Source organism: Sus scrofa, chromosome 15 (assembly GCF_054392235.1).
Source record: "Sus scrofa isolate SSC_HxYL_T2T_F1_AM1 chromosome 15, Sscrofa_HxYL_maternal_Yorkshire_Landrace_v2.0, whole genome shotgun sequence".
In the NCBI taxonomy this organism is placed as follows: Eukaryota; Metazoa; Chordata; class Mammalia; order Artiodactyla; family Suidae; genus Sus; species Sus scrofa.
This window is the reverse complement of record NC_139397.1, coordinates 44529378-44547064: the sequence shown is the minus strand read 5'-3', so window position 1 is coordinate 44547064 and position 17687 is coordinate 44529378. Positions and strand designations below refer to the sequence as shown.

The window sequence follows — 17687 nt, the reverse complement described above, 5'->3', positions numbered from 1 at the left end:
AAAGAAAGAAAATTGTCTTTCAAATGTCTATTCTGTAATAGTTGATACAAATACGTAATTAGCAGTATCTGCAGGTGATGAAACATTCCTTCGTGAAACCCTTGCTCAGGATCCATGGCCCAGCTGGGGCCCTGCATCCCCCTGGGTTCCTCTCTCCTGACCCGTGATGACTCCTCTTTCTACCACACCCCACATCCAGCCCTGGCAAGGCCTGTGGATGCTGCCTTCACAGCCACTGTCCCTTTAAGCCAGACTACTGGACATCACCCTGGGTCACTGCAGCAGTGCCCTTTCCCTCAAACCTGCTCTCCACACACCTGCAGGGTGACCCCTTCACACAGTCCCATCCTCCTTCTGCTCAAAACTCTCCTCAGACAAGCCGGCCTCCTCCCACCTGGGCCTGTGGCTCCTGCCTCTGCCCTCCAGCTGCCGTGGGCATCCTCATACCTTCATGTAGCATCCCGTACCTTCCTCAGAGAGGCAGGGCAGCTCCCCTCTGCCCATGCCACTCTGCTCCTCCTGCAACTCTGCTTTCTTTTTTAAAAAATATCTTTTTTTCTTTCTTTCTTTTTTAATGGTCACACCTGCAGCATAGGAAATTCCTAGGCTAGGGGTCCAATTGGGGCTGCAGCCGCCAGCCTACACCACAGCCATAGCGACACTAGCTAGATTTCAGTTGCGTCTTCGACCTGTGCCGCAGCTTGCGGCAACATTGGATCCTTAACCCACTGAGCGAGGCCAGGGATCGAACCTGAGTCCTCATAGAGACAATGTTGGATCTTAACCCACAGAGCCACAATGGGAACTCCCCCCTCTGCTTTCTTTTACATGCCGCCACTCATGGACAGAAGAGTAGTATACATTTATCTCCCCCCTTATTTATTATGTCTCGCATATGGTATGTAAACTCTGTGGGTTGTACCGGGCACAATGCTTGAAAATATATTGGCTGAGTGTGTGTGTGAGTGAGTGTATTGTGAAATACCTGTTGAATGGAAGTTCCTGTCATGGCTCAGTGGAAATGAATCTGACTAGGAACCATGAGGTTGTGGGTTCAATCCCTGGCCTCGCTCAGTGGGCTAAGGATCGGGTGTCACCATGAGCTGTGGTGTAGTTTGCAGACCTGGCTCAGATCCTGCGTTGCTGTGGCTCTGGCGTAGGCTGGCAGCTGTAGCTCCGATTCGACGTCTAGCCTGGGAAACTCCATATGCTGCGGGTGTGGCCCTAAAAAAAAAGAAAAAGAGCTATCTGTTGAATGAATGAATGAACGTCCATGTGATTGAATGAAAGTGGATCTGGTGAGCAGTGAAGGAGCAAGGGAACCAGGGCTTTTCTTTGGGGCCCCCAGGTCACGGTTCTCATGCTGATTTTTCTTTCCCTGTGCTTCTGAGTTGGAGGGCATTACTTTCTGATTGCATTTTCCAAGGTCCTTCTTGCCACTCACCACACTCGGTACTGAGAACTTGTTGCTTTGCTTCGAACAATCTAGGGTAAACGACGGTGAAAACGCTCGGCTTTTGGCAGTGAGGTCGTTAGGAAGACCGGCTGGATCTCAGAGTGAGGAATCCTCACAATTAATTAAACCCTCCTTCCCAATTATCAGAGAATTAAGCTGGTTGCCTTTGGAGCGCGCGGCGGCCGCAAATCTGGGTCGTTGGTGAGCGTCTTTGTCTCCTCCTTTAGGGCTGCCACCCAGGACCATGAGCGGCTAGGATGGAGGCATCTGCTTCAGTCCCGGCTGCGGAGAAGAAAGAAGCCAAGAGTGGGATCCTGGAGGGCATCGCTTTCCCTGAGCCGGGCAGGAAGGCCTCTGCCCTTGCGGTGGCCGCCGCAGTAGCTGCCCAAGGAGGTACTTTCAGTTCTGCGCGCTTGGCAGGGGTGGGGGGGTAGAGTGGGGTTGTTCTTCATAAGCCTGTGCAGATTGAATTAGCCTGGTGGCCTCTGTCATCAAGAAGGCCTGCTGGGTTTCTGGATCCCTGCGGGTCCCAGGTTGGGTGATGGATACCCGAAGGTGAACTTAGAGGTGTGACCACCCCAAATTGGAGGGGCTGGTGGTGGATTGGGCATCTCGGGCTCCAGCAGAGAGGCCCGAACACCGGCGGAGGAAAGGCAAGAGAGGCGTGGGGCTGCCCGGTGGCCCTGGGGTGCGTTCTGCTGGCACATTCGAGCTGTGCCAGGGAGGCCGCGGAGTGCCTCCCGCCTGCCAAGGACTATTTTGGAAAGTAATTGTCTTCTGATCCCTTCTGGCTGTAATGAGAGGGTCAGGTATGGAATTTAGTATCCTTAGGTGAATTTCTGGCCAACTTAATTATAACAGAAGGGACTCCACGAGCCGCAGGCTCTCATTTTACTGCCCCAAAGAGAAACACTCTCTGGTTTCCACTGGTCCGCGCCAGCATCCCGTGGGGAAAGTTTGGCGGGAAGGCGAGACCTCCCCTGTGTCGGCGCGGTCCATCTGGAGGCCACACGACTATTTCTGTCTCTGAGGAATGGAGAGACTTAGATTTCTTTTCTTCCCCTTTTTTATTCAAGTGCATTTAGTCATGCCCTGTTGCTCTTGCCGCTCAGGCACAGCTCCGAGGGGTAGGGGTGGGGGGGGATTCGCCTTCGCTGGGGGAGGGGCGGGGGGGATTCGACTTCCTTGGGGAGGAGCTGGAGGGGGGTTGTTGGCCTCGCCTGTCACATGTTGATGTATGCAGATGCAGGGGGGTGGGTGGGGGGGCTTCGTTAAAATGCTGATCGCCTGTCTGAGTCTCCGAAGAGGTGAGCGGGACTCAACTGAATTTCTGTCATTCTCACCAGCGCTCAGATGTTGTGGGGACTGCTGGTCCTCGGGCCATGCTAGGTGCAGCTTCCAGGCAGAGTCCAGGGATTCAGAGATGATCAGAGCAGATAGAGTGAATCAGAAGACTTCTAGTCATTGCTGCTACGTTTGTTTTTATTTCCTTGTGATTCCCAGTTGGATGCCACTATGACGATGTATGGCTCCAGGCCAGAGAGGGAGATCCTGGGCCAACCTTCCTGCTCCCAGTGTTTGGCCTCCTGACCTCCTGATCTCTCCAGGCCCCTTATTTATTATGCAGGTGGGGTCAGGGAGCCAGGAGATGGGTGGATGGAGGGGATGGAAGGCTGAGCGGTGGGGGGTCTGGCGGTGGCTAGGATGCTAGGATGCTCGGTGCCTGGTCCCAGGGCTGGCTTGTCCTGGGCCTGGCTGAATCTGCATGTGTTTGCTCCCTTCCCAGACCAGGGCCCACCCTGTCTGTGGGGATGCTTCCCACTGGTGACGTTCTTCTGCCTGATGGCAGAGTTGCTCGGGCCTCTGTGGCCTGTTGTGGTCTTGGTGCATCTCTGGCTCGCCCCCTGGGCCCTCAGCTGTCTCCGCCTGGATCTGCCTCTCTGGAGTCATGAGTGGGCCGAGGACTGTCACACGGTGGTAGCTAGAGAGTAAATAGGGCATAACTGGGGAGGAAGCCCCTCTAGCATGGAACCTGGTTGTCACCAAAGGTGCAGTAACAGCAGATGCTCAAGAGGGTCTTGATCTGGAGGGGTGCAGGCAGTGGGCCTACAGCTTGGGGTGCAGAAGCTCTACAGAGGCACCGCTCCTCCCCGCCTCCACCTGACGGGCCCTGCCCCCTCATTGCCCAAGTGCTGGTGAGGTTCCTGCCTCTCAGCACAGGGGCCCTGGGGCAGGTGGCTCATTGTCATCATTGTCATCCCGGCCACTCAGAGGTGGCCCCTGGTCCCGCCCTCCTCTCTGGACAGCTTATTCGGAAGGGCTCTCCTGGACTCAGAGGAGTGGTAGCCCTGTGTGGAGCAGAGCAGGAGGCATCTTAGAGCCAGTCCCCCAGGCACCATTCCGCGCACAGAGTGAGGGAGGGGGGACCCATGGGGCCCTGGCCTGAGTCCTCATCCCAGCAATGTCCCTGTCCCGGGGTGTCCAGCTGTCCCCTTCTTTAGGCCTCATTTTCCTAATCTGTGTCATGAGGGCATTTGGCAGAGGTGATTCAAAGTCTGTGTGATCTCGTGACATTGGATTTTCCTTAAACCTGACCCGTGGTGACAGAGGTACTGTGAACAAGAGCAAACCTGAGTCCCAGAAGGCTCCAGAGAGCCTCTGCTGGGGGCTCCCTGCCCACAGGGGTGCAGACCCATGGACAGGTGAGGTGAAGGCATGGAGAGGGGTGCCAGGCAGCCTAAGGGGGATCCTGTGGACCCCCCTCTCAAGGCTGGGGGTGCTTGCTCTCTGCTCTGGAGCTCAGCGCTCGGTGCCGGGGGCAGGGGTGCTAGTGTGGACGGGGGTGAGAAGGGCAGAGGAGCTGTGAACCATGTCCTGAGTTATTTCTGGAAAAGATAGAAGTACTATCCTGGTCTGGAAGGCCTGTTTGCTGGGGCAGGGGCGGGACTGAGCCACGCCCTCTTGCTGAGCAGGTGACCGCCCCCGACACACCTGGCTTTTCCGATGCCCAGAGTCCGAGAGGTGGTTCTGGGGATCCACAGCACAGTTGGCAGCTTTCCCAGGAGGAGACGATGGTTTGCACAAGCTCAGTGTTTCTGGTCTCGTACACGGCCGTCTGGCGCGGGGGTGAGTCTGGTCTGGGAGGTGAGGGGCGCTTGGTGAGGAATGCAGAAGGCCGGGATATCAGGAACTGGCAGCGCTGTGATCACCCACGTCTGCAAGGTCTCCAGGTGTGGGAGGTACCTTGTGTCCCAGGCCAGCTTCTGACACCTCACCTGACGTCCCTGCCCACTGCCGTCGTGTCCAGGAGCTTCAATCCTACCTCTACAATTGTAGGACTTTGCTCCTAAGAGTGAACATATCTTTAGGCAGAAAGACTTCATTTCCTCATTATTGGTCACTGTGAAAATTTGGAAACAGCCTAAGTGTTGAGTGATAGGGGACTGATTATTCAAACTGTGGGACATCTGTTGAATGGAGCGTTATGTAGACACTAAAAATGTTTATCGAGACTTTACAATGATGGGGAACGTGCTTATGTTTTAAAGGTAAAAAAAAAAAAAACAAAACAGGGATTCCCATGTGGCGCAGCAGAAACAAATCTGACTAGGAACCACGAGATTGCAGGTTCAATCCCTGGCCTTGCTCAGTGGGTTAAGGATCTGGTGTTGCCGTGAGCTGTGGTGTGGGTTGCAGACATGGCTCGGATCCCGCGTTGCTGTGGCTCTGGCGTAGGCCGGCAGCTGTAGCTCTGATTAGACCCCTAGCCTGGGAACCAACATATGCCACAGATGTGGGCCCCCCCCCCCAAAAAAAACAGGATACAAATGATATCTCATTTCTATCACAAGCTTATAGGACATAGAGGTGCCATTAGTAGATGTCCAGATGTTGGGACTCAGAGTGATGTATGTTGCATACAGAAATTTATCCCTTTGGTTTTTTAATTTCTTTTTTTTTTTTTTAACAGCAGTACCTGTGGCATATGGAAGCTCCCAGGCTAGAGGTCCAGTCAGCACTGCAGCTGCCGACCTGTGCCACAGCCACAGCAATATCATATCCAAGCTGCATCTGTGACCTACACCACAGCTTGTTGCAATGCCAGATCCTTAACCCATGAAGCCAGGGATTGAACCTGCATCCTCATGGAAACTATGTTGGGTTCTTAACCCACTGAGCCACACAGGAACTCCAGTTCTTTTTTTTTAAATTGGAATGTAGTTGATTTACAAAGTTGTATTAATTTCAGGTGTCCAGTGAAGTGGTTCAGTTATACATATAGATATAAATGTATGTACTCTTTTTCTTAGATTCTTTTGGTTCTTAAGGACCTTCGGCCTTCTAGAACTCTCTATTAGAAAGAATGTCAATACATCTGAGAGGCAAGGGTGTGAGCCAAGTGTGCAATCTCTTTTTCCAGCTCTGCCATCTGTGACCTGAGGCTGGTCACTTGACTTTGCCATTGTGGGAGTATTTACACCAGGAAAATTGGCAAAGCCTACAATCAGGGCTGCCTCCAGACCTTCTCCTCTTCCAGAGCCCATTGTTAAATTTCTCTAGCACTCAGCTGATAGTATCTTGAGACTCCCTCAAGTTCCTTGGTCCCCTTAGGAATGGAAAAAGAGTGAGGAGGTGGGACGTATGGGGGCTCTGTGGGGGTCCCCAGTGGCAAAGCTTGGAAAAGACACACAGGAGGTCTTGGGTGTTGGGGAGGGGCTGCAGGCACTCTTACTCATGGGCCCTCGGAGCCTCTGTATTTGTAGATGGACTGCGATGGGGTGGGGAGGGGACTTGCCTAAGGTCACCTGCTTCTTCAACAGAGACCAGAGTCTGGAGCAGGCGGTGAGCATCACCTTCCTGAATTTGCTTTGAAATCATGATTTTTAGATTGTTCGTGGGTGATGTAGGTCTTACAGCCCAGCCCGCTGATCTTGGGTGTCAGCGTCCAGCCTCTGCACAAGCCCAGGGCCGGTCTTCTCATACATCGCCTCCCTCTCTGACCAGTGGGCTCATGGCATCTGCTGTCTCTCAGCTCTTTGAGATCAGGAGCTGTGACTTGTTTGCAGAGGGACCTTAAAATGCACCTGGCTCGGCCGGCCTCTTTTGCTTGAACTTCCTTAGGCATCGTGAGGCTAGACCTGGGGGCTGGGTGTTGGCACTGAGAGTCTCCACTGCCCTGGCCACCGTGTGTGCCAGAAACACCTTTGCATAACACAGCTGTACCCCAGGGACGTCAGTGCTGTGGTCAGAGGCGACTTAAACTACCTGGCAGAAGGCGCTTCTGGGAGCGAACTGCGGAGGCCGTGGCTGTGGGTTCTTTCCCAGCCTCTTTAGCTGTTGTGCTCACACATCGGAACCATCAAGCTCTAACAACGCATTTTGGCCCAGAGGTATTTTTCCCTTTAATTTTTCAAATGGCATAATTTTAAAGGCAATTTGATTCAGATGTTTCTCATTTTTTACATTGAGACTTCCCAAAGGCTGTTGTATTTTCCTCCTCGGTGGTAGATTTTCTTTCCAAAAATATTTCTGAACCTCTCTGTGTGTTTCAGCTGAGCCCCAGGGACCCATACCCTCCATGCCTCGGGCTCAGACAGTCAGAAGGGCTGGAACCATGAAGCTCAGCACTGCATCTCCATCCAGTGAGTTTTCCTTGTCGCTGAAGTCAAGACAGACTTTAGAAATCCTGTGATGCTACAGAAATCCTAGAGCGGGAGTTCCCGTTGTGGCTCAGCAGTAACAATCCCAGCTAGTATCCGTGAGGATGTGGGTTTGATCCCTGCCCTCGCTCAGTGGATTAAGGACCTGGCGTTGCTGTGAGTTGTGGTGTAAGTCGCAGATGTAACTTGGATCCCGTGTTGCTGTGGCTGTAGTGTAGGCTGGCAGCTGTAGCTCCGATTCAACTCCTAGCCTGGGTACTTCCATGTGCTGTGGGTGTGGCCCTAAAAAGACAGAAGAAAAAAAAAAAAAAAAAGGGAAATCCTAGGGTGGCCAGCACCTCCCTGAGCGCCCGCTGAGTCTTGGGCCAGGGTGCTCCCAGGGTGGTCCCCTCACCCAACACCAGTAGCATCAGTGTCCTTAGGCCTTGGGTCCCACCCCAGCCTCTTGAAGCAGAGCCTAGGAATGGGGCCCCATGAGCTGTGGGTGATTCTGTTCACTCTTAAGTGTGGGGCCCTCTGTGTCCGAGCTGCAGGAGGCAGGGCCAGCGTTTCCATGTGTCAAGTGGACATCGTAGGCAGGGCTACTGTGCAGAAATCACAGGAGAGGTACAGCGTGCTCACACCTGCCTAGCATAGGCACCCCGTGGGTAGTGGCTGCCTCTCTTCTTACCAGTAGCGTCATAGTAAGAAGCAGCCCAGCCTCTGGAGCCAGACTATCAGCTTAGGCCCAGCTCTGCTGACCTTGGGGAGATCTGTGCTTCAGTTTCCTCTTCCATAAAATGGGTATAATAATAGTACATCACATAATAGCATTGTGAGAATTGGCCCATGTAAAGTGTCTGGCGCAAAGTTAGCTCCTAGCTAAGTATTTGCTTTATTAAGTATCACCAGTCTTCCTTTTCGTGTCAGGCTCTGCCTGACTCAGTCTCTCCTTTGCCAGTGACCTTGGCTAGCAGACCTCCTGAGGCTTGGCTGAAAATCAGACCTGGGTAGTTCCTGTCCTGCTATGCTTTGCTTCCACAGGCTGTCCTGGATGGGTGACCTTGCGGGGTGGGGGTGGGGGGCTCACCTCATTAACTCAGCCTTGTACACTGCAGGGTGGGGCCAGACCAGAAGATACTGAAGCTGACTGTACCTTAGAATCTTGTGAGGCCACTGTCATAAATGCAGACTCCCAGGCTGCTCAGACCTGCAGAAACAGAGTCTCCTGGGCTAGGGCCTGGGCACGTGTATTTTTTTTTTTTTTAAGCATTATTGATATATAGCTAATTGATGATGCTGTGATAATTTCTGCTGTACAACAAAGTGACCCAGTCATCCACATCCACATATCCATTGTCACTCAGATCCTTTTCCCACACAGATGATCACAGAATACTGGGTAGCGTTCCTTGTGCTCTATAGCAGGTCCCTGTTGGCCAGAAATTCCATATACCTCAGTGTGCATATGCTGATCCCAAACCCCCAGTCCATTTGTCCCACTCCCCCACCTGTCTCCTTAGGTGACCATAACTTTTTCAAAGTCTGTGAGTCTGTTTCTGTTCTGCAAGTAAGTTTATTTGTATCCTTTTTTTTTTTTAGATTCCACATATAGGTGATATCATATGATATTTGGACGTGTGTCTGTTTAACAGGCATTGACCGGGGTATGGATGGGCCCCTTGGAGGTGGTGACCCAGTAGTAGTTGTGGCTAGTTAATCCTGGAAAGATGGCCCCACATGACTGGTCAGCATGACATGGCCTTGCAGCTGAGGCCTCTGTGTTGCCTAAGCATGCACTGCCCGCTCCTTCATCTTGTTCACTGGCCACTGGCTTCTTTGAAAGTTTTCTTCCAGTTACATTTTTGCTCAGAGGGGAGGCATCTGCATCGGTCTTAGAATGCTGTACGGAGGCCAGGATTAGAAGGAAAGTGGTGGGCATTCTTGTGGCCGGAATCCCAAGTCACATGGATCCCACCGTGCCCTGTCACTGATCAGTGCCTCCTAGTCCCTGGTGTGTCTGTTTCTGAGCCTCCCCCATTCCCCCGCCCTGTCCTGCACCCCTGCGGCAGCATGTTTGCTCACCACCACACCCCGAGCCCAGGCAGGTGCCCAGGAAGTGATTGCTGAGTGAGGGCAGTGAATCTGGTGCTCTCAGGCCACATGCTGCGGGGCCGGTGTGGCCAGCGGCCTCTGCCAGCCCTGGGGCCCCTTGGGACGAGGGTCATTCGGTCCTGGCCTGCCCCTTGTCCCCGACGCCCCTCCCATTCCCCCTGGACGGTGGGGATCTTGCTGCCTGGGCCCAGCCACTCAGCAGCCTGAGCTGCCCAGCTCGGCCACACACTTGCTTTGGGCCTGAGGATGCACTCACGTGTGACTAAGTGGGCAATGACTCTTATTTAAGTGATTTTCAGGATTGCTATTGGAGCTGCTTCTGATTTGGCTTTAACAGCCCAGCCACACGGAACAGCTGGCTCCCATAAGACTTTTCCAGAAAGCAAAGCTCAGTTATCCGTGACAGCCTCACATACCCAGCAAGCGGGATGCAGCACAACTGCCCACGTGGTTTCAGGGGGTTCTGACTCTCTTTTTCTCAATTGAAGTATAGTTGATTTATAATGTTTTAGGTGTACAGCAAAGTGATTCGGTTATATATGTACAAACACAATGTACGTATTTATATATGTATTATTTTTCAGATTTTCCCCTTATAGTTTATTACAATATTGAGTAGAGTTCCCTGCGCTCTACAGTAGGTCCTTGTTTATCTGTTTTATATATGGTAGTGTGTAGATGTTAATCCTAAACTTTTAATTTGTCCCTCCTCTCTGAATGACTCTTTTTTTAAATTAAAGTATAAAGTATAGTAGATTTACAATGTTGTGCCAATTTCTGCTGTACAGCAAAATGACTCAGTCACATGTATATACATAGATAGATAGATACATACATTCTTTTTTATGTTCTTTTCCATCATGGTCTATCCCAGGAGACTGGGTATAGGTCCCTGTGCTATGCAGTAGGACCTCATTGCTTATCTACTCCAAATGCAATAGTTTGCATCTGCTAACCCCAAACTCCCCATCCATCCCATTCTCTCCCCCTTGGCAACTATAAGTCTGTTTTCCATGTCTGTAAGTCTGTTTTTGTTCTATAGATAGGTTCATTTGTGTCATGTTTTAGATTCCATGTATAAAATAAGTGATATCATATGGTATTTGTCTTTCTCTTTCTGACTTCCTTCATTCAGTATGAGAATCTCTAGTTGCATCCATGTTGCTGCAAATGGCATTATTTTTCCTGTTTTATGACTGAGTAGTATTCCATCGTGTATGTATACCACATCTTCTTAATCCATTCCTCTGTCGATGGGCATTTAGGTTGTTTCCATGTCTTGGCTCTTGTGAATAGTGCTGCAATGAACATAGGGGTGCATATATCTTTTTTGGATTATAATTTTGTCCAGATATATGCCTAGGAGTGGGATTGCTGGATCATATGGTAGTTCTGTTTTTAGTTTTCTGAGCTACCTCCATATTGTTTTCCATAGTGGCTGTACCAATTTACATTCTTAGCAACAGTGTAGGAGGGTTCCTTTTCTCCACACCCTCTTCAGCATTTCTTGTTTGTAGACTTTTTGATGATGCCCATTCTGAGTGGTGTGAGGTGGTACCTCACCGTAGTTTTGATTTGCATTTCTCTAATAATTAATGATGTTGAGCATCTACTGGCCGTCCATCCATATGTCTTCTTTGGAGAAGTGTCTTCTGTCCATTTTTTTTTGGATTGGGTTGTTTATTTTATTTGTGTTGACTGAATGACTCTTGATGACGCCCAGGCATGGTCTTGGTGCTGGGGGGGCATCCTGGAGGGTTGGGGTGCCAGGGTGGAGAGTGAGGGCTGGAACCTCCTCTCGGCCTACAGCAGAATACGGGGCAGAGGGGAGAGGACCTGACCTCTCCCCAGCTCCCCACTTGTTAGCTGTGTGTTCTGGGGCAAGTCAGTTCACTTCTCTAAAGTTTGGAACATGGAGACATTAGTGGTAACTCCATCTGGCTATAGTGGGGTGACATGGGAGAGCCTTTGCCAAGTGGCTGGCAGAAGGCCTGCCTGGAGACAGAGTAAATGTTGGGGACGTGGATCTGAGAGGCTCTCCTCCCACATATGGTGGCCTCAGACTGGACGCCAAGACCTCGTGCTCTAAATGCTACTCAGCGCAGCTGCCATCCAGAGCCAGCTGGTCTCCTGCTTGCCCCAGGTACAGCAGGCTCTTCCCCCTCCCCCTCCTGCCTGCAGAGTTCAAGGCCAGCCCAGGATCTGTGCTTGGGCAGCCTTCTGCCAGCCCTGGGTGTGGAGACCCATCGCACTTGGAACCCACGTTGCTGGGTCGCCTGCTGGCTGAGCCATGAGCTCTGCCCTCCCGGCAGGAAGGGCTGCTGGCGGCTCCTGTCTGTCCCCTGAACGTGGGCCCCGACTGTTAGACACAGCTTCATCTCCTGGCTCATTTGCATTTAATTTCGATTTGGGGCAGAACTTCAAAGTCATTTCCAATGAGAGAACTGGGAGGAAGCTTAAGAAGTCATCTCGTTTGAATCCGTTCATTTTACAGATGTAGACACTGAGGTCCAGACACTTGCAGCACAAACGGTCACCCCGTGACACTGCTGTGAGTGGAAGCTGATTTCCTAAGCGTTGCCTCTGGGGAGGGGGACCCAGCTGCCCCAAGCCCTGCCCCCCTCCTGGCTTCCCAAATGGTTGGTGTTTATGTTAGAAACATTTTTCTGACGTTTGGTTCTGTCAGAACTAATTTGAGCATTTCTAAAGCTCGGTAAAAATACAGCCTCATTACTTTGATGTCAGCGCATAGTTTACTATTAGTATATTCTGGGGTTTATCATTTTAGTCATGTTTAACACGGCTGCACCAGGCATGCACTATTAAATCTGGCTTCTTTTACATTCCTGTCCGGAATTATTTATTTGTAACAATTTCCTCTCTATCAAAAGACACAGCTAATGCTGTGTTTTAATGTGTTATTTACACACAAAATAACCTATTTACAACTCGGTCTGGGCCGGAGGGAGGATGGATGGGCCCCGGTTTCCTGCGTTCTGTTATATCGGAGTTTAACAATCTGGTTTGCTAATAGAACCATTTATCATTGGTGTGGAGAGGATAATTTATTTTATGTCTGTGGCCAGGTCTCCTGGCCTCTGATCCCAGGGACATTTGGAAGATAATGAAGTTAAGCCTGGTGTTTGGGGTGGCTGTGGGACCCCCTGGAGCGGGAAAGGGGTACCCCTGGCCTGGTGCCTTGGGGTTCCCTGAGCTCCCGTGTGCATCCGTAGATGGTTCTAGAACGTTCATCAGAAATGTGGTGATGGTGGAGTCCCTGCCTCTGCCCTTTAGGGGCTCCCCATTGGAGGCATCCAGGGACCGGAACCAAGCAGTACGGGGCCCTGTGGTGGTGAATTCTGCCCCGGGAGCTTCCTAGGGAGGCAGCACACAAGCTGGGATGCACAGAGTCTCCAGGTGGAAAGAGTAAAGGGGCCTGGATGGTGGGGGGGGAGGTGAGCAGCAGCAGAGGGGCCCCTCGGGAGTGTGAGGGTTTAGAGGTCAGCTCATTGGCCCATGTGCCTCCAGGTTGGGGGTGCGGTTGGGGCCCGAGAGGGGTTCCAGCCTCGGTGGCAGGTGGAGTGTTCAGACTCGCCTCCACTCCCCAGGGCATCAGGGAGGCAGCCGCAGATGTGTGAGGCCCATCCCTGCCATGTCACATTGGCAGCGCCAGCTTGAAGCTCAACCCACGGTGGGAGGGCGTCTAGGGCGGAGGCAAGGGGTCCAGCAGCCAGGCATGGCAAGGCGGGCAGTGGCACCTGGGGGCTTGTGGGACCAGGGGAGGAGAAGGCCTTCTGACTGCCCTGGAGTTAGGCCCAGGGGTGGCTGGGCACCCAGGTGGGCGTGTGACCACTGTACCCCTCGGGCTAAGGTCCTGCGGCTCCATCAGAGCCCTGTCCTTTTAGGTGCACTGATGGGTCAGGGGGAAAAGCAGGGCATCTGATTGAAGTGGCTGCCCTCTTTGAAGCCCAGTGCCAGCCCTAGAGGGGGCAGGTGGTGTGGGGGAGGGGAGGCATCTACGGCAGGAGCCATAGTGTTTGTCCTCAAGAGCTTGGCACGGAGAAGCCAGACTTCTCAGCTTGAGATGCTCATGTGGTCATTGCCTGGTGCCTGGGTGATCGGAAAACTGCAGGGAAGGAGCAGGGCCTGAAAGGGCGCTGAAGGCTGGCCAATGCCTGCATGGGCATTGGCCCACAGCTCTGTGTCCTCTCTCCACTGGGGTCCTACGGAGCAGTCACACGTTCAGATCACATGGCTGGGGAGAGTTTATCAAAGGGGGTGTTTGCCCAGTGTGATAGGGCTGAGGGCCAGCCCTGGGCAGGTACATGGAGCAGGCAGATCAGGGTGGCCAGCCTGACCCAGGGCCAGCCTGATCCGGGGCCAGGGTTTGAATGTGTGATGTTTACATCCTTGTTCTGTTCCTTCCCAGTTGGGTATCCTTTACCAAACAGCATGTGCAAAGGCCCTGGGGCCTGAGACTGACTTGTGGTCGCTGGTCCTGGCGGCTTCTTGGGGAGGGCTCCCTTTACTCCCCAGCACAAGCCTGTTTCTGTAATGCCGTGTCCAGAGGCCCCTGCTCCCTCTGTTTCCTCCAGCTGCTGCACAGCTGTACATGGATGCTGGAGGCCCAGCCTGGCCTGGCTCTGGGTGTGTGTGGGTCATTTGGCCCTCCTCCAGGTCCAGGGCAGGCAGAGAGAGAAGGGACTGGAGGGGCTCTGTCTTGAGAAACTGCCCTTGGCCCTTCCCCCGTGCTACAGCACAGGCTGGTTTGTGTCTGTGGGGCCTGGGACGTCGGAAGCCCGCATAGCAGACAGAACAAGGCTCATTTCCACGTCTGATTTTCCATCCCATTTTGAGCAGCTATGTTCCAGAGGAGCGTTTGGGTTTGGTGTGGTGCTGGCGGTGGACACCACATGCTTTGCACCTTCCTCCATCCTTGCTGTTCTGGACACAAAGACATGGCCGGGGTAGCCGTGTGCGTGGCAGAGCCGCTGCGATAGGGGTCAGGGCAGGACAGCACCCCCTCCACCGAGCACCTGAAATTTACCCTCAGCTATCACCTTGCCTCTGGGTTCTTGCAGAGGCCCATGTGGTCCTTCATCCTCCCCTGTGACCTGGGTTCCCTGGTGCCAGGCCCCTCCCCAGGGACAACCTGTGGGCACTAGAGTACCATGGGCTGGAGCTGCTGAGTCCAGGAAGAAGAGGGCCAGAAAGGGAAGCACAAATTCCCAAAGATGCACTTTGCTGCCGAAAGCTGAACGCAGGAGATGGGACCTTTGTCCCATTTCTGGTCCTGAATCTGCCCACTGGTCACATCCCTCCAGGCCATGTGCCCAGGAGGTGCCCAAGAGAGCAACAGGTGCCTCCAGTCAGGTACGAGCGTGGGCTCCCCCAGCCTCAGGTGTAAAGTGGGGGAGACACTGGCCAGCCGTGTAGTGAGGTGAGGGTGAGGGGCTGCATGTGGGCAACAGGGGGCTGCCGTCATGAGTTTTAGTGGTGACCTCACCTGCCTGAGAGGGTCCCCGGCCACTCCTGGCTATACCAGGAATGGCCAGAGCGGTAGGGAGCTTTCCAGCTGACCTCTGCCCACAGCGGTGCCCTCGTGCTAGGCCCCTAGCCTTGCCAACTCTTGGGCTGACTCAGGGATGGAAAAAGGGAAGAAAGATGACCAAGCAATTCCACTCCTAGGAATAGATAGGAATATATATATTCGTAATAGCCAAAAAATTGAAAAAACCCAAATGTCAATTAGCTAATGAATGGATACAATGTAGCCTATCCACACAGTGGAATATTATTTGGCCATAAAAAGGGAATGAAATACAGAGTTCCCTAGTGGCTTAGCAGGTTAAGGATCTGGCATTGTCACTGCTGTAGTTCAGGTCATTATTGGGGCATACATTACCGGGAACTTCCACATGCCATGAGTGTGTCAAAACAACAACAACAACAACAAAAAACAAACAAACAAAAAAACAGAACAACAACAACAAAAAAAAAACCCTTTTTTTAAAAAAAAAAGGAATGAAATACTGATACATGTTTCAACATAGATGAACCTTGCTAATGCTATGCTCAGTGAAAGAAGCCAGACACAGAAGGCCAGATATTGTGTGATTCCCTTTATATTAACTGTCCCGAAGAGGCAAATCTGTAGAGACAGGAAACAGATTAGTGGTTGTCAGGGGCGAAGGGGAGGGGGCCGTGGGAGTCGCTGCTGGTGGGTTTGGAGTTCCTTTGTGGGTGATGAGATGTTGTGGAATTAGGTGGTGATGGTTGCACAACCCCGTGAATGTACTAAAAACCACTGAATTGTATACTTTGAAAGGGTGAATTTTATGGTATGTGACTTATATCTCAGTTTTAAGAGAAGGGGGAGAGGGAGAGAGGGAGGAAGGAGGTAAGAGAGGGTGAGGGGGGGGCGCCTGCAGCATCAGGGTCTAGCCTGGTCATGGCCCGGAGACCCTGGCGCGGGTCCCCGGTCACCGCCACCCCTCCGGGCAGACCCAGCTTCCCCTGGCCAATGAGCAGCCTCCCAGCCAATTCTATAGGCTCCAGAAGCTCTAAAACGCACTGCAGTGGAAGGATGTTGTTTAATGACAAAGTAAATAATTACATTAAGGGTGGAGTGTGGAGGGGAGCTGAGTAAATCACTTTAGAAAGAGCACCAGCCTCCAGCTCACTTCTGGTCCTTTATCACCCCATTACATACTCCCGTGGACTCTGAATAATTGATCGAGGCAGGCGCCTGGGCTCTGCGGTAGCGGGGGCCATGGGGTCAGGCGGGGCTGGGGAAGGTGGCAGCCCACATGTTGAAGGGAGGCCCCGGGTTCCTGTCCTGCAGGAAATCAGATGCTTCCCTGGGAAGGGCCAGCTTCTTCTGAGCTTCTGAGTGGGAGGGGTGCGGGGGCCATCTGGTCCACTGAGGCTCAGAAAGGGGACCGGTCTTGCCAAGGCCACACAGTGAGTGTGGAATGGACCCCCTCTCCGCCCCTCAGGCCGGGATGCTGGCCCTGCCCCAGGCAGGGCTCCCGGGAACGGTGGGCATTAGATGCTCTGTGTGTGGGGTCCCAGGTCCTCTTTAGAGCAGCATCCACAGAGTGCAGGTGCCAGGTGGTCTGGGAAGCGGCAGAGTTGGCCAAGGTCAGCAGCAAGAAGGTTGCAGTTGTCTGGCGCACCCACCCGCCTGGCCTGGGGTCCCCTGTTTGCCCCTTCCCTTCACTGTTTCCTCCTCTGGGCAAACCCCACCCCCCCACGGCCTCACTGTGTCCTCAGTGAGTCCTCCTTCCTCCCCCACCGCTCAGTCCGGCTCTCAGCCGGGGGGCCGTGGAGGATGGGCAGGTGGCGTGACTTAGCGCTGAGCCCTAACTGGGAAGCCAGAACTAGCTGCGTCTGAGGTTCTGGGGATGTCACTGGGGCGCTGTCCCTGTCTCTCGGGGCTCCCGGTTGGTAGGCCCTGGTCTGTGCTGCAGTCAGAGCTGTGCCTCTGTAGAAGCAGCGAGTGTCCTGGTCTTTCTGTCCAGGGCCTCTTCCTGGGGCTGCAGCTGGAGTGACCAGGCCTGTCACCAGTCCCGAGATGACCTTTCGAGCTCCCCACAAGGGAACACAAAGTGACCCTGAGAGTTACCAGATGAGAGCCCCAGGGAGGAGTTGCCAGAAAGTTCTGGGGGCAGCATCAAGGAGGGCTCCTCCATGAAAGAGGGTGCTGGGGAGAGGGTGCCAAGAAGGGGGCAAGATTGGAGGCCTGGGGGTGGGGATGAGACGGCACATGTGGGGAACGAGGACCAGAGTGCCTGCTTTCAAGGGGGTTTCAAATGGAGGGGTGGGGAGAGATGAAGTTGGCAAGGGAGCTTTGAAAGCTCTGGGGACCTTGGATGCCCCACAGAGGAATTTGGACTCGGAGCAGTAGGGAGCCATTGAAAGTCCTAGAGCAGGGGAGGGCTGTTTCAAATAAACTCAGCTTTTTGCTGGATGGACTGATATCCTGTGACTTGAGGTGCTCACCCCCACAACGGAAATGCGGTGGTTCCGGCTGAATTTCTCTGCTTTTTAGATCATTCCTCCCTCCTCTTTCCCCTCTCCCTCCCTGCCTCTCTCCTGTCTTTCTACATGGGTTTATTGAGGGCCTAATGTGTCCCTGGCGATGTTGCAGCCACTGGTCACAGCAGGGAGCACTCAGGCGAGGTCCACTTGTCCTGGAGGGGCCAGTCCAGTTGGGCAACACAGGCAAGTCCTCCCGAGACTGGCCATTTGGCAGAGCTTGGGCAACGGGTACCCTGGGCAGGGGCTTGGTGGTGCTTCCCAGGATGGCTCCCTCTCTCCTTTCTTCCTCCCTCCCTCCCCCCTTCCTTCCTTTCTCTCTCTTTCTTTCCTTCCTTCCTTCTTTTTTTATTTTCTCTCTCTTTTTTTTTTTTTTTGCTCTTTAGGGCCATACCCGTGGCATATGGAGGTTCTCAGGCTAGGGGTCTAATCGGGGC

The 17687-nt window shown here is 53.1% G+C and overlaps 1 protein-coding gene across 6 annotated transcripts in view; it reads left to right on the top strand.

The window, feature by feature from the left end:
- The window catches only part of GLI2 (GLI family zinc finger 2), a 267098-nt gene that overhangs the window by 68123 nt on the left and 181288 nt on the right, over nucleotides 1-17687 (top strand). For 4 of the 6 annotated variants that reach the window (XM_084998151.1, XM_021074615.2, XM_084998150.1 and 1 more), the window contains exon 2: nucleotides 1684-1849. The exons of 1 other annotated variant lie outside the window; for it this stretch is intronic. In XM_084998151.1, coding sequence (XP_084854277.1) covers nucleotides 1714-1849 — 136 coding nt within the window. In that variant the 5' untranslated portion in view covers nucleotides 1684-1713. 6 annotated transcript variants of the gene reach the window in all.